The sequence below is a fragment of the Myxocyprinus asiaticus genome, chromosome 35, assembly GCF_019703515.2.
Source record: "Myxocyprinus asiaticus isolate MX2 ecotype Aquarium Trade chromosome 35, UBuf_Myxa_2, whole genome shotgun sequence".
Taxonomy (NCBI): Eukaryota; Metazoa; Chordata; class Actinopteri; order Cypriniformes; family Catostomidae; genus Myxocyprinus; species Myxocyprinus asiaticus.
This window is the reverse complement of record NC_059378.1, coordinates 30,611,044-30,628,388: the sequence shown is the minus strand read 5'-3', so window position 1 is coordinate 30,628,388 and position 17,345 is coordinate 30,611,044. Positions and strand designations below refer to the sequence as shown.

The following is a 17,345-nucleotide window of genomic DNA, read 5'->3' as shown; positions in this document are numbered from 1 at the left end:
GAATTTTGGGATGTAGTTTCATTTCGAGCCGAATGGCAGGTGGTTGATACACAAAGTCTACAATCGCAATATTACCATATTAAATTGTATTCGGGGAAGAAGCAACAACTATGAACTTACTTTGGTCATATGGATGCAAACAGTTTTGAATAATGATGCAGAGAGCCCGACTTGAATCTTACATATGTTCGTGGAGTGAACTCAGTTGCATCAAGCGTGTCTTACATTTTCTGGGATCTTGTTAACCAACATCGCTGGAAAGTGCTGATTTACAGGCTTTTTACCAACATGTCAATTTGCAGGCTATTAATATCACCAAGGCTTATTATTTCAGGGTGTTTATAGTAGATAAAACACAATGTATTTTTATTTTATTTTTTTACCAGTGCGGGAACGCGAACACCATAAAAAGTCTGAATAAAATTACTGACATGACAAGGAATTAAAATGACAGAAGCTGTGGTAATTACTAAATTCCCCCACATCCACATATAAAATGAATCCTGTCCGAATAGGGTTTAAATCTATCCCTCAGCCTTTGTTTTCATTTTCCAAAAAAATCAAGAAGATCTATGGCTTATGTATGTGTATTACCTTACTTCATTAAGCAGACGCTTTTATCCAAAGCAACTGATAAATAAGAACAACAGAAACTATTCTTCCAAAAGAGAAATTCAGGAGAATTTATCTTATTTACAAGGAGTGACTGAATGGCAAAATATAACTGTTAGTATTCTTTGAAGACATATCTTTTCTTGTGGCTCCATCTGGTGGACAAAAAGTACAACAGCCTATTTTATGTATATCAAAATTATTTTGATAACTTTTTGTCAGGGGGGTCTGTTGATGATGTATACTAAATTCCGTGCCGATAGGCCTAACGGTCTAGGAGGAGTTAGAAAAAGTAGGTTTTTCAAAAAATTCAAAATGCCGGAAAAAAATATAGACGGAAATTAAATCAGAGATATACGTTTTGTAGGGATTGACTCAAGGAATCAGAGGAACATTTTATTATTGTGCCAAATGCACAAATAATGCCAAGCTGTTTGTATTTGCACTCTCTTTGAAAATAAATGCAAATGCATTTTTTCATTTGTAATAGTTTTGTTGTTGTTATAAAATACAATGTTAAATAGAGTCTCAGTGTTTCAAACAAGCCCTCGTCCATCTGTCCATATTTCTACACTCTTCTGTAAAAACCCATTTTGTAAACAAACATTTCAAAGGTGTCAGTCGCATGCAGCTTTGTTCTTTTGCACCAAAAACAAAAATGCTGAAAAGTTGCAGAACCTGTCATTGGCCTCATTCAGATTAGCGGTATTTTTTTATTTTTTTATTTTTGTCAGGAATGAAAATGAGGGATAGACTTCAGAATGTCTTCCAAAACATGCAAAAACAACAACAACAACAAAAAAAACAGCTTTAGCTGTATAAAGCTCCTAGTCTGCTGAATGATCAACACCAATTTAAACAACAGTACAACCCATTGAAGAGGCTGTGAGTCTATTCCTCAGCCTTGTTTCCATTCACATCAAAAATTAAATATGGCACTACTCTTTGAATAAGGTCCATAGGTTAAGGCCACACCTTCTCATGAATAATTATGAGGAGGTACACATTTTACATCTCTCCAGTTTATCCAGAGACATTCACTCATTGATTTTAAAGCCAGATAAAAAATGTATTTATTCCTAATTTCCTAAATAACAATTCTCTTACAAATTCAAAATACATGTTTGTTATCGTTGTCTTCCATTTTGGGTAACATAGTGTTAATTTCTCATGACCCTTTACCTTTTGTTTTACACAGTGGCTGTCAAATGTTGAGTTGATTTTTAATTTCATGTTTACTCATGTTTAATGAAAGGAGTGTTAACTAATACATTTGGCACTTAATACATTTACAATTAATGATTAGATTTATCACAGCATGCAATGAGTAATCCAAAAGTAATCTGATTAGATTACATACAAATTTCACCTATTTTTGTCGATGTTATTAAATCGTTACTGCTTCTGTTAATTATTTATTTAATGGCGAGTGTATTCTTGTTGTTTGCCGACTACTGTTGTTGATATTTTGGGCCAGAACTTTGGCATAGCCAAATACAACATTTGTATATTTGTATTAATTTTGTATAATTTTCTTCATAAATTCTTGCATTTTTTTTTTTGTTTTGTTTTGTTTTGTTTTTTTTGTCTCTACTGTAAAGTTTTGTGGACACTATTTTCTTCACTGAGTAATATATTTTTGGCACCTTGAAAAATAAACACTTGTGTTTTGTACAACTTGTTCCCTTTACTCATTTTGCCTCTGGCTGCCGGTGCACCCTAACAGAGTAAATTACATTATTTTTATTATTCTGATCAATTATTTTTATAATATTATGATAAATATACGATGAACATAGTCAAAAATAAACTTGCATATTGTTCTTGATTTAAACTTCTTGAGATTTAGGAATACTAACAATAAGGATGAATTTCAGTTGATTATTTGAAGAATTAGTTCTGATTATTTATTTATTTATGCTTTCCTATTACTGTTTTTTTTTTTTTTTTTTTTTTTTTTTTGTCTCATTATAAATACAGTTGTGCTCAAAAGTTTGCATACCCTGGCAGAAATTGTGAAATTTTGGCATTGATTTTGAAAATATGACTGATCATGCAAAAAAAACCTGACTTTTATTTAAGGATAGTGATCATATGAAGCCATTTATTATCACATAGTTGTTTCACATATTTAATATTGAAATATAATTTAAAATATAAAAAAATCCTTATAACAAGATATGATTGAGTATATTTTTTTATTTACTGCACAAGCAGAAGTATGAACAAGTGAAAAAATACACATATACAAATTATTACACTATATGGCCAAATGTTTGTGGACACCATATGTGCTTGATGAAAATTTGATTTCAAAACCTTAGGCATCAATTTCCCCCTTTGCTGTAACAACAGCTTCCACTCTTTTGGGAAGGCTTTCCACTATACTGTATGTAGTAACATGGCTGCAGGGATTTGCTCTCATTCAGACACAAGGCTATCAATGAGGTCAGGAACTGATGTTGGTCGATGGGGCCTGACTTACAGTTGCTGTTCCAATTCACCCCAAAAGTGATCAGTGGGGTTCAGGTCTGCGCTTTGTGCAGGCCAGTCAGTTTCTTCCATGCCAGACACAGTAAACCATTTCTTTATGGACCTCACTTTGTTCATAGGAGCATTGTCATGCTGGAACAGAAAAGGGATATCCCCAAACAGTTGCCACAAATTTGGATTTTTCTTTACTGGATTTAATGGAGTAACCAAATTTGTTAATTAGAAGGGGGTGTCCACAAACTTTTGGCCATATAGTGTATATTTAAGATACATTCTCTGAAAGCAAGTCTAAATATCTAATATGGTGATTCTCTGGTAAATGTATGTATATGTTTTAAGGATTTTTAGATAATTTTAAATGGAAAACAAGACAAAAACACTTGATAACGATAGGAATTTTTGCAGTGAATTTTTTACTGAATTAAACTTAATTAAAAATCCAAGTTTTTTTCTTGTAATTCAGTGAATGTAATTTAGAGGTATTTTTAAAAGATGATTTTGTCCTCTTTATTGTAAGCATGTTTAATACAACCTATTATGTCGAGGCACAAGCTGAATAGTCAGTTAAGAGCTAATGATTAATTGTTACAGTAATCGTCTGAAGAGTTTAATAATTGTTCTAATAATCGTTAGATTAGTTGATTATCAAAATAATCATTAGGTGCATCTCAATCAGCTCGCGAATTTAAGCGAATTTAAGATATTCAAATGTCCAGTGTTATTATGAAAGATAAATGACATTAAATAAAGAAATAAAAATATAAAGGAGTGTATTTTAAACTTTTAACTATTTTAATATTTAAAATATTGTTTCCCTCTCATGGTCATTATGAATGTAAGACACTACAAACAACATCTCTTTAAAAGAGAAAATAAGGCTTTGACATGATACATTTACACTTGTGCCCGTCTTCTAACAACTTGAGAGACTTCAGAAGACATGACGACGTTTCCGGTAAGGAAACATAGTGACCATGCTCCCTGGTTTTTATGGTGCATTGTGGGATTTTTTTTATGGAGCGAACATTTCAGTGTACTGGAACGAATTGCGATTGTACCCTGACTACTGAACTAGGGAGCTGATTGAGATGCACCCGTTAGTTGCATCACTATTAGTTAATGCATTAGCTACCATCAGTGCTGGACAGATTACTTCTGAAATGTACAGTAATTAGTACTAATTACAAATTACACTTAATTACTTAATTGTAACCTGTTATGCAGTCTTTTAGATTAAAACTTTTAGGCAATCTAATCTGATGGCTTTTGGATTATCCATTGCATATTTTGATAAATATAATCATTAATTTTAAATGTATTAAGTACCATTTAACAGTCCTTTCATTAAACTTGAATAAACATAAAATTAAACAGAAACATGCTGATGTACGACATTTGTATCAATTTGTATCTTATAATTATTTTATTATTAAATTAAAAACCAAGATTAATAAATGCTATAAAAGTACTGATCATTGTTAGTTCATATTGACTATTGTGTTAATTAATGTTAACACATAAAACCTCATTGTAAGGTGTTACCAAAAACGGTACTCTAGGATTATCCATATATATATATATATATACATAACAATATTTTTAAAAAGAAGATTTGACATGCAAATTATTCAGCAAGTACATATTATTTAATAGAAGGTACTAATATATGTAAATTATACAACTGTATTTAGACGAATGTGCTCAAGCTATTGCCCATTAAAGTTACTTGTCATTAAGCAGGAGCTCTACAAATATCCAGGTAGTACCTGCATGCTTTGGGTTTTAAACACCAACTGTTTTGGAAAACGACTACACTGTAGACTACACTACAAAGACCTAAGCTAGGAAGCACCTCCCTAATAATGAAAAAATCAGAATAAATCATCTTTCCATTATGCACGTCTCCAAGCAAACTTAAAGGAATAGTTCACCCAAAAATGAAAATTTGCTGATAATTTACTCACCCTCAGGCCATCCAAGATGTATCTTAGGATTTTTAGGATTTAATTTCAGGCCTCCTCCTTTAAAGTGAATGTATTCCATTTTTTTCACGGTCCAAAATGCATTTTTAGGGTGCATCAAAATAATCCACACATCTCCAGTCGACAAAGTTCTTCTCAACCCAAACGATTGATTATTTTTAGAAACAAATCAATACTTATATACTTTTTAACTACATATGTTCGCTTCGGATGACGTAAGCTCGTTGGTAAGGTCACGTGGAGGAGGAGGCAGGAAGTGCGTCGTTGTTTACAAGAGAAGGAGCACTGTACAAAAGTTTAATTGTCTTTGCTGTGGATTTGTATTTGTATAAGTGTATTTTCAAAATGATCATTTGACGTGTGTATCCTGGATGCTTCAACCTTCAGAAACCCCAAAGAAAATGCACGCCGGGAAAAATATTAACTTTTCATCGATTGCCTATACATGATCATGAGCGATTGAAGCTCTGGCGTATCACGCTGAACCTGGATATCAGTACACCCCTACATTCTCTCAAATATTGGAGGGTGTGCAGTGAACATTTTACCCCTGAGGATTTCAGAACATCGAAAGAAACAAAGGGTAAATATCTGAATTCATCGGCTGTGCCCATGCTGTTTTTCCAGCGAACTCAGGTATGTGTGAAAACGTTGTCATTTGTCACACCTCCCTCGGGCTCTGCACCTCCCTCAATATCTGTTTAGTACTTACCCTGCTGTTTTGCCTGTTACCTCTTATTCAGTTTGTGAAGCTTCTCTTCTGTGTGATATCACCTGTACCATTGATCTCACTGTGTAAACCCTGTAAATCCTGTGAATGAGAGTAAATGCTCTCGCACTTGGTTTCACTAACTACAACTTGTGTGGCTTGAATTCCTGACAGTCATATAGCCTATACGCTTCTGCTAAAGAAAAAGCACAAGTAGATAACGCAACGGCATTGCTCCAAAATAAAGGATAGTTATTTACTGCAGAAATGATTTATTTTTATTTTATATTGTTTTGGACTGTTTTGGTTTGTGAACTCGCTTGGTCTGTGGTCTGTGCAAGTTTCTCTTGTAAACAATGACCCGCTTCCTGCCTCCTCCTCCACGTGACGCGTGACCTTACCAACGAGCTTATGTCATCTCTCATGAGCTTGCATCACAGAGATGTACGGAAGCAAACATTTGTAGTTAAAAAGTATATAAGTATTGTTTTTTTTCTAAAAATAATCAATCATTTGGGTTCAGAAGAACTTTATTTGTCGACTGGAGTCGTGTAGATTATTTTGATGCACCCTAAATATGCATTTTAGACCGTCAAAAAATGGAGTACATTCACTTGCATTGTTTAATCCTAAATCCTAAAAATCTTAAATTCTGTTTTGATGAAGAAAGAAACTCAGATACATCTTGGATGGCCTGAGGGTGAGTAATTATCAGCAAATATTTTGTTGTGAACTATTCCTTTAACTTCAGGTTGCTCCAATGGGATTCTCCCTGTAATAAGTGTCAGTCGTTTTGGATAAAAGTGTCTGCTAAATTACTACTTACCATTTTAAAATTCTGCCATGGAAAGAATCCACCTTTTAAATTAATATAATTCTGAATTATATTCTTGAAAAATTTCACACATGTACAGTCTTTTCCTGGCACATCAGATGGACCACACATTTTGGCACAATGTATTAAGAAATGTTCAAGCCTTTTTGTTAGCTAAATAAAGTATTTATTGTAGAAAAAAAATATTAAACAAACACAAGGACAGAAATAATGATGAACAAGTATTCTTCTTTACACTAAAACTAGTTCATAATTAATTTATCTACACAACCGAAAGAGTGGCTGGAAAGAGTAAGAAAAACTTCAAAACAGAGAGCCTGTGAACACAATGTAGTGTAAAATGTTAACATTGGAGATTTATTCACATTTACAGATCACCCTCGTCTTTATCCACATATGACAATATTCTCTCAGAAAGTTACATTTTACACAGAGGTTTAAAATTATAAAACCACAAAAAAGGTGATGGCTTATGATCTCCATATCATACTCCTAATCTTTGTGCCCTTATAGGACCTTAATAAAGAGACCCTGTGGCATTTTAGAATACTTTTACATCAAGTAATAATGTTCTTATAGAAAAAAAAAAAAAAAAAACTAGTACAATTGAAATGGCAAGAGAAAATATTATATGATGGAATTACATGCATTTGTATTTTGACCATAAATCTAGAGGATTTGGCCCTATATATTAACATTTGTGAATTTTGTAGCAAGGTTTCAAACTGTTGACGAGGTAGTTTTTACTTGATTTTGTGATTGCTTTATTTTGTGATTGATTTACTTTTCAGCAGATACAATTTGGCCCATATAACCTTGTTTGTGCTCTGAAAGCAAGTTAAAAAATGTTTACTGCTAATCCATGCTAAGTTCCTCTCTTTATCTGACAAAACCTAAACTATATTCCCACTCAAAGCATGGTGCAAGACTACTTTCACTCAAGCCGCTTGCCAAAAAGGCAAATGAGACTTTCAAGTCAAGTGTTAGGACTTTGTGGGAAACTCTGTGTCACTGGAATGTGTTGTCCAATCTGTTTAGATATTTTAGATATGGTTGGTCTTCAAGGGGTCTCTGTTTCAGCAGAAAGCGGGAGTTCAAAAGAGTTTAAGACATATGGCGGATGGACTCACAATCCATCTTCGCAAAACATCTCAGTAAACTCCATCCAAAAATGTTCCATCTTTAAATTACTAAAATCCACACACAAGCTCTTGTGCTTGCAAAGGTTTAATACAAATACAGACAACAACATGTCTTCTCTCACCATTTACATTCCATAGTGCAAAATTTATTGTTGGTATGTAGAGTGCCCAGAAAATCTTTTATACCCTTCAACCCATCCCACCCACCGTCCTTTTTTGTCATTCTTTTTTTATTTTCCTTTTTTCAAAGTTTTTTTTTTTATTTTTATTTTTTATTTTTTTATTATATACTTATATTATTTATATTTAGTGTAAAAAGGCTTCTCTTTTATCCAACATCATAGTGCTTTTGTTTCCAACAAAGGGACATCTTAGCCACGACATCTGGTTAGGACAAAAGAAAAACATTTCTATTCTACCTCTCACCCCTCCCCATCTTTTGCTTTTTCGGCACTTTCAAAGTTCACTGTTTAAAGCTTGGTAAGGGGCTGAAATTTTGATTAAGCACAACAAACATTAAATGAAATGACTATTCTCTAAATTACAAACATTGATTAAAATAAAGTCTTATGTACATAGCATACACAGTTACTGTTGTGATTTTCATCTATTCTTTTCCATTGGTGTAAATGAATGATTCTGTGCCAGCATGAGAACATTTGTATCTGTCACTGTGCAGCTGAATATATCCATGAAGTCAATGTATTTTGGTTTCCCTTTCACTGTGACTTGATGTTGATTTATATTAGCTGGAAAGAAATTCCTGAATAAGAACAGATTTTTCTATCATTTTGTAAATCATTCTAAATCCTACTAAAGGTTGAAAGGTATTATCTCTTGCACAGATTAACATGAAATCATGCATGTGACCCTCTAGATATGCATTTCCCCTTTTCTTTTATTGCTGTGTTCCTTTTTTAATAAATAAGTTGTGTTATTTAAATGCCTCTCTCTGTAATAATGATTTTGTCAATTGCAGATGCTGAAACATATGAATAGTGCTCTACATCTTAAGTTTATGTGTGTAAAAGCTGGGGCATGTTCCTGTTCTCCTGAAAAAGTACTAAAAATAAAAACCCTCTCCTTTCTTGTCTTTTTTTCTTTAAATGTTTACAAGATCATGAGTGAAAAGAGGATCAAAGTGGTCATTAAAGGTTTTCCAGACTATTGGGAATGTCACACCACAGTGGTAGCGGCATAATTGGAGGGGGCTGGGTATTTGGATCTTCTGTCATGATTTCTTCATTGCATGACATTTTTATGCATTTATCAAGGATATATACTGTAGACACTTTAGCATTGTTTTTAATGTTGACAATATCGTATAAATTTCTAGATTACATATGGTCTCAAGCTGCCATTTTTTAACAACACTTTTTTTCCCCCAGAGGGTAGAATGTAAAGACAAATGTTGAGAAACTAGAATAAGTCTTAGGATCCTGGCTTAAACACTTTGGAGTCAATGTCAAAATCTCTCTCACAACTAAAAGAAGAAAATAATAATAATAAAAAAATGTATAATAATGATATACTTCCCTAAATGGTAGCTCCACAGATTAAATAATTAGTGTTTTGTTTTATGTTCTCTCTTGCTTTACATTTTTATATAATCTTCCATTAGGACTGTGTCCTAACCAGGCACGATTCAACAAGATTCCTGTGTCAATTAATTTCTTTCAGTCCTCCATGAAAGCGGAATACAGAATAAAACAACAAACATCAAATTATATTTCATGTGGAGTGGGAATTTTGTCTAATGACATTTCACTGTTGGCTAGAGCTATCCAGCACAATGCATCAAAAATAGAAAGCAAGTGACCATGATGTCTTGTTTTGTGTCATACTTGTGGCTGGTTAGGGCAAAAATTTAGATTATGACGATAAAGCAACAATTCCTATCAGTATTTATCCTGGACTTGAGAGAGTTCTACTGATATGCTCTGTACATGATATATTACTGATTCCAAGGAATCAAAGTAAAATATGAGGAAACTGCAGAGGCTTGGAGATTCTAGGGCAATGTAGACTGCACCCCTGACACCCACCCTCCATCCCAAAGTAAAACCATATCAAGCACAATTCTATGAACAGCCACAACGGTCCACCACCATTCCTGGGATTTTGCCATGAATGATCTGCTGTTTGTCATTGAAGTAGAGCATGTTTATTGGCGACATCTTGGTGGGGGTGCAGCATGGCCCTGCGGAGCCTCTGGGATTGGCGTGCTGCACCAGATGGGTATGTGGGTACTTCTGCATGAACATGTACTCACACTGGCCTGAGCAGTAGTTCGCCTTGTACCGTTTGGGTGCAATGATCCAGTCCCAGCCAAACGCTTCAAAGTCCACTGTAAGCGGGTAGCGACAACAGCGGGATTCTGTGGAGTGCTCATCACAGTCCAGACCAAGGTTCCTCCGTGAGCGCTTGGTTGTTTCAAGAACTTTCACTTCCAGGAACGGCTGCTGGAGATCAGGGGAAGGGAGGACATACAGAAATGTGTCAAGCAGCTGGGACCAAAAAAGGAAAAGCTGAATGCTTAAATAAATGATTGTTTCGGCTAAACTTTCTTTAAAACACCTTATTTCCATCAGGTTTCATCAACACTTTGACCATGTTTACACCTGATATTAACATCCGTCTCAGGTAATCCGATCACAAGTGGTCAGCCAGTGCTTACACCTGGAAATAACTTGTGTCTAAAATGCGTCTCTTGTGTCCACCTCTAATCAGATTGTGTGCGATGGAATTTGAGAACTGTGCCTGATGGGAATTATGAATAATTACTTTTGAATTTCAGTCTGTTCAAAGCTATAATACAAAGCTATCGTATGTCTTCAGAAGACTTAGAATAAATTCCATAAGTCATATGGGTACTACTTTTAGGATACTTTACAGTACTTGGCAGTCACCTTTCACTCTCCTTGTTTGGAAGACAGAGCTCAGACATTAAGCTATTAACTGATATCCTTTTGTGTTTCATGGAAGAAAGAAAACAGTGTTGGGTTGGAATGACATAAAGGTGAGTAAATGATGACAAGGTGTTTGGGTGAATTATGAATATGTTTCTTGTCAGTTGTTGAATTATTGAGTACACTCGCATTTCTAAAGTTACATTTTTGTCTCAAAAATTGCCAAAAAGATGGCTTTTCTCTAGAAACTCATCAGTCTTTTGTTCTTTTGAGAGATGAAGGTTGTTCTATGCACTACTGTATAGAAGGAAGAAATCAAACTGGATCTAATCACAACAGAGAGAAAAGTTGACAAGCACATTAGAGATTCTAGTTTGAGAAACAAATGCCTCACAGGTCCTAAACTGGCAGTAAACACCAGTTTTATCTGAAACAGTCAAGAAAAGACTCTGGGATGAGTTTCAAAGAAAAAGCCAGAAACTGGTGAATAAGAAGGAAATGTTCAAACAAGCAAAAGATTTGAAATATACAGATTGGAAAACGAATAGAAAATAGTATTATGGACTGGAGTATTGTGTCCTACAAATAGGGTACGGGAGTGCCCTACAAGCCAATCAGAAGAACACATCCTGAAAAAATCTTAAATCAGATAATAAGCTGACTGCTAGAATGTCTAAGCTCTGCAAAGCTTTCATTGCTGGAAGTATTAAGTAATTTTTATTTGTATAGCGGTTTTCACAATACACAGTTTCACAATTAAAAGTAGCTTTAAAAAAATCATTCTTTTGAGTCTTTTGTAACATTATAAATGTCTTTACTGTCATTTTAAACCAATTACATGCAACCTTTGGTGAATAAAATATAAATTTCTTTCGAAAACAAAAAGCTAAAAATGTCAGTGACTGGAAACTTTTGAATGGGACTGTTACTGTTTTATGTTGGTCATGTACCATCTAGCAGGTCTAAGGGTCCTTACCAGCCCCTCTTCTCCAGGCCGCAGGGATGTCACAGCCAGGTCGTTGCCACTCTCATCAAAGGCATTTATATCAATGCCCCAGTTTGAGTTTGGCTGCTTGAACCAGTTCTGCAAGACATGTTTGAAATCAATGCTCTGCCAATGACCCGACTGAGAGTTGAGCTCAATTTTGAGTGAGCGGATGCGGATGTGTCGACTCCCCTGCTCGGTGACAGGTTTCAGGCGAAGGATCTGTAGGTATACAGTGGTGGTCTGCTGCAGTGGCCGCAGGTACACCCACAGCTGGGCTTTTAGGACCTTGGTGAACATGAGCTTTGGGCTGAACTTGAAGAAACAACAGCTGGGTTTTCCATCCACCTGCACCAGAGGTTCAGCTAAAGGGAACAAAATGAAAGTTTGTTAATCGTTGAAAATGTTTATAAAATTGTGAAAGAGGCACACCATGTATTAGTGCCACTAGCAATCCAAGAACTATATGATGGACAGCTTAGTCTAGAAATACCAGTAAATTTCAATCCCATGATGTCAGCTTAACAGTTCAGTCTACTGTGTTTCAGGTCCTCTATGGACTTCTATAGATTATACTTAGCCTGCTTAAAACAACATTGCTGGTCACTATCACACATTATGTTTTAGATGTTGGTCCTCAGCATAGGATGCTGGTGTCCTCGCCAAGTAGCTGAACTAGCTTAACCAGAAAGACTTTCTTGATTGCCCAGCTTCACCAGAAAGACCTAGATGCTATTTGACCAGTGTCACCAGTTAAGTTTTGATGGTGGAAAACATGGCTATGCTGGTCCATCAGATAGGCCTGCACCAAACCATCACTAACAAGTATAAACCAGCCTGGTATTTCTTGCTGGTCCAAGCTGGCCTTTTAAGCAGTGCAGAGTGGTTTACTAGACTAGACTATTGTGTTTTCACGCAGCAGTATTTGTTGATGACAGCTGATTTGTTACCTTCACAAAGCTAACAAATATTACAGATTACAACTGTTACATTCAATATTATTTCTGCTAAACATAAAGTTTATTGTTTGGTTTATATCACAAAACAGGAAAACAATTTATAAATCAGATGTAGAATAAAACTGAAATACAGTCATAGGCCAAATCATGACAGCAAAATATTTTCTGCCCTAATTAAGGGCATGTAGGTTAAGGGTCTTGGCTCATGGCTCGATCCTTGTGGGAAACAAACCAACAACCTTCCAGTTTTCATAGCTGAAATATGCTATTTGTTTTGAAGAAACACTACACAGATAGTGGAATTTTTACCTTTACAGGCCTTTACCCGTGAAAAAAAAACAAAAAAAACTTTGTATAGACTAGTGCCAACAACTTTTCATCACACTGAACTATTTTTATAGTATTTTTGAAGTGTAATTTGGTTTGATATGTAAAAATGGATATCTTAAATTCAAGTATTATTTTGACACTAGTTTTCCAGAGGTATGCTTTCCGTGCGGTTTGGTTTGCAGTCTCAAATCTGTTGCTGTTTTTGGTATACTTAAACAATGTTTGGTCCTATCCATACTGTAGATGATGCTTTAAGTCTAATATTGTATTTTAGTGTGGGGATGGGGGCGTGGGCGTGTGTCTATTTGCGGGAGAGGTGTGGCTGGTCAAGCTGGTTGGCATAATTTCTAACAGCTGTTACTCATTACAGTGATGGTGGAGAGAGCCCTTAAAAGCATATTTTTATTTTGAGAGTGAATTACTGAACTGAGTGAAAAGTCTGAAAAGAGTGCATCTGCTGCACCTGAAGGCAAAGAGAATAAAAGCCTGACCTGCAGCGTGTCACTGCTCCCCGTCTCCTCCTTTACACACCCGAACCCTGATGTTGTGTCACACTGGTGCTGAAACCCGGGAGAAATTCAAGGAGATACGTCGTCATGGAATCCTCACCACTGGGAGATCAAGACCCTTGCCACGGACTGATGAATTGCTCGATCGGTTGAGCACGGCTCAATTTTATTCGACACTGGATTTAACAAAGGGTTATTGGCAGGTCCCCTTAACTCCAATCTCCCCAGAAAAAAACTGCATTTTCCACACCGTTCAGTTTACACCAATTTGTGACTCTTCCATTCGGTTTGTTCGGGGCCCCCGCCACATTCCAGCATCTCATGGATAAAGTTCTAAAGCCAAATACAGCATATGCCGCCACTTATTTAGATGATATCATCATTTATAGTAATGACTGGCAGCGGCACATGCAGCATCTGAGAGCTGTCCTGAGGTCGCTGCGACAGGCGGTGCTCACGGCCAACCCGAAGAAGTGCGCAATTGGGCGGGTGGAAGTTCGGTATCTGGGGTTCCACTTGGGTCATGGGCAGGTGCGACCCCAAGTTAACAAAACTGCAGTGATCGCGGCCTGCCCAAGACCAAAAAGGAGGTGAGACAGTTTCTGGGGTTGGTTGGCTACTAACGAAGGTTTGTGCCTAGTTACTCTGATTTCACCAGTCCCCTGACTGATCTCACTAGAAAGGGGGCTCCTGATCTGGTCCAGTGGACAGAGCTGTGCCAACAAGCTTTTCTAAAAATAAAATCTGCACTTTGTGGGGGACCACTCTTACATGCTCCAAACTTCTCTCTCCCCTTTATTTTGCAGACGGATGCATCTGACAGAGGGCTAGGGGCAGTGCTCTCGCAGGAGGTGGGGAGGGGGGAGCGGCCGGTGCTGTACATTGGTCGTAAACGCTCACTGAGGGAAACTAAGTACAGCCCCGTGGAGGAGGAGTGTCTGGCGATTAAGTGGGCCATCCTCACTCTCCGTTTCTACCTGCTAGGGCAGGCCTTCACCCTCTGTTCAGATCACGCCTCACTCTAGTGGCTCCACCACATGAAGGATACCAATGTGCAGATCACCCGTTCGTACCTGGCACTTCAGCCATTCAAATTTGAGGTGATCCACAGCACAATTGGTTGTCTTTCTCTCTCATCTGCTGCACCCGAAGGCAAAGAGAATAAAAGCCTGACCTGAAGCGTGTCACTGCTCCCCGTCTCCTCCTTTCCATACCTGAACCCTGATGTTGTGTCACACAGAGCTAAATTCAGAGCTTGGATTTGGTGAAATAATGTGTGGATCTATTTTCCTGATGTAATGCTGTCAAATGGGACATACACAGATAGAATATGGTCTCAATCTGTGTAAATACTGAGACTATTTAGCAGAGACAGCCACTTCTATAAAAATGAATGGGAGAAATTGGAACGCCCCAGTGGTCAACGGATGTAGAAAGGAAGTCCTGCCTTACAGGTAAAAGAGCCAATCACCTATTAGATACAGATATCACCTGTCAATTAACTCTAGAACATGCATGCACATTAGCTATGCAAGTTGGGAAAATTTTGTTTTTTATCATTATCTGAGGTAGCAAAGCACAATTTATGATTCCAGTGCTGTCAGATTTTATTGCCGATTTGAAATATGTTCTTTGATCGTAATCTTGATCAACCGTTTATGAGATTTTGGTGTTTCCCCATTCAAGTAAATAGGCGTTACACTGTAATGAATGGAAATAGCCTCCCGAGAGCATTCCAAAGATGGCCGACAGTGGACTGACTTGCTAGAAAGACAGAATAATATTCAAAATAATGAATAATCAAAGTGATATTACCTAATCAATTTAATTATTTTAATTTTAAATTATGGTTGTGCAGTAAGTGTTTGAGCACAAATAAAAGAGACAGATAAGTGTGGACATTAATGAAAGATTGTACAAGAAAAGTTAAATTTGACCCATATTGTAGAGCAAATGTCAACCAACAAAACCTAGCTCAGAGTTTGATCCATGTCCTCCGCACAAACAAAGAAAATAAAAAGACAAACACCTCTACCTTGCTTAAAGGCTTGAGAAAAGAATGTTCAAGAGCCCTATGCTGTCTATTATCATTGTCCACCTACAGAGGGGAGCATGCCTCCCCCACTTTGCATAAAGAACATGGAACTGTCAATCATAGCTAAATTTGAGATTTCCTAGGCAACCTGAAAAGGCTTCCTGGGTCAAAAGGCCATTTAGCAATCTTGGTCCAGTTCAGAAATAGGGCCAAGGGTCAACATTTGCAGCGTTTTACATCTTTGGTGATGTTGGGGGGTGGGCTTCACTCACAGCCATTAACTAATGATTACATAATTTGTGTTATATGCTTATGTATTGAAACCAACCAATTCACCTACATTTGTAACTAAAGATTACAACAAACAAATGTACTACCGAACCAGCAAAGTTGTTTTGTGAAAAAAAGAAATTTTCAGAAAAGCTTTTGTTTTTCACTGTAAAAAAATACTAACAGATGTACATACATCATGTTTTAAATGTATTCTACATATTTTGTATTTTACAAATATGAACAACCCAAGTAATTACAAGTAATTAACTAATTAAAAGTGAATAACTATTATCTGATTATAAGAATTTAAAAACCTTTTGTACTAACAGTAATTGGACTACAGTAATTAATTGCTTTGTAATTAGATTACACCCAGCAGAAACACAATGCAACAAAGTCTTTGCAGTGTAAAAGCAGCTATAAGCTTAAATAGAGGAATAAGGACCAGTCAAAATTCAGAATGCAAATAGATGTAAGAAAGACCAATCAGCATTATGCAAATAACACTAATGAGAAAGTTTTTAATTTTTGAGGAATTTAAAAGGTGTGCACCTTGCAAGCACTGTGAAATGAAAACTAGGTTGCTGTCAGAGCAGTGGGTAGTGCTTATGACATGTAAGCTCATGGGGACCCAGGTTCAAGTCTGGCCTGGGTCATATCCAAATCCAAACCCCCTCTCTCCTTCAACTTCTGGTACCTCTTAACTGTCCTATAAAAATAATGGTTTAACTTTTCTCACAAGGAGACTGCAGATGTCAGGATTTGTAGTGAAAAAGGACTTGCATTTTGGTCTTTTCCTCGAAGTGAGAGGAAGCCATCAAATGTCTAAGGTAGAATGTCTGTTAATGTAAGACAGACACTAACTGACAGTTATTCTGTGCTTATTCTGAAGACTATGCTTGGTGTGAAATGTGATTTTGTTTGTACCTTTAAAAACATACGTAAGATAAATAGCGTTAAAGACTTAATAGAATTGTTTTCATGAATTCTATCCTCCAAACTAAAATTCCAATATTATAATATATTTGCTATAGCTTTGGGGTTAACAAGTGAACACAATAGTCCAATACTTTGGCAACATCACCGCCTATGTCACATTCGGAAGTGGTGGCAAAAAGACCGGCTTGAACAGTAAACCAAACCTAAGGTTAGCTGACCTAACAGTCCTTAAAAAGTTAGATGTTACCAGGAACTAAAAACGGTTCAAGGAACGAAAACGAAATGTTTTTAGCAGAACGTAACTGAAAAAGTGATTTTCAATTGTTCTGGAGTGAAAACTGGTTATCACAGTATATTTTTGGAAAGTATATTATTTTTATTTTGTGAACACAGTAACACAATAAGTTTTTAGGTTGCCTGAAAAATGAAACATGTGCTTTGAACCTGAAGGAAACTGCTGCATCACATATTTCTTTGCCTAATTGTTTGTTGTGGATGTCGTATTCTGTGAATGAAGGCCTTTTTAATGTATAATTACTACAAATACATGCATGGCTAATCTAGGTACAAGGAAAACATTATTAGATGTAAAAAGTACTTTTCTCAGTTGTTTCCAAGTCTTTACTGTATTAC

At 36.2% G+C, this 17,345-nt stretch overlaps 1 protein-coding gene across 2 annotated transcripts in view; it reads right to left on the bottom strand.

Annotated features, from left to right (window-relative positions):
- Positions 1–6,713: 6,713 nt before the first annotated feature.
- gdf11 (growth differentiation factor 11) overlaps positions 6,714–17,345 on the bottom strand; it is a 76,986-nt gene continuing 66,354 nt past the window's right edge. Inside the window, exons 2-3 of one of the 2 annotated variants that reach the window (XM_051672347.1) lie at positions 11,659–12,032; positions 6,714–10,235 (exon numbers count right to left, since the gene is read on the bottom strand). In XM_051672347.1, the coding sequence (XP_051528307.1) occupies positions 9,855–10,235; positions 11,659–12,032 (755 nt within the window). In that variant the 3' untranslated portion in view covers positions 6,714–9,854. The remainder of the gene's footprint in view (positions 10,236–11,658; positions 12,033–17,345) is intronic. The other variant, XM_051672348.1, reaches the window with a different exon arrangement.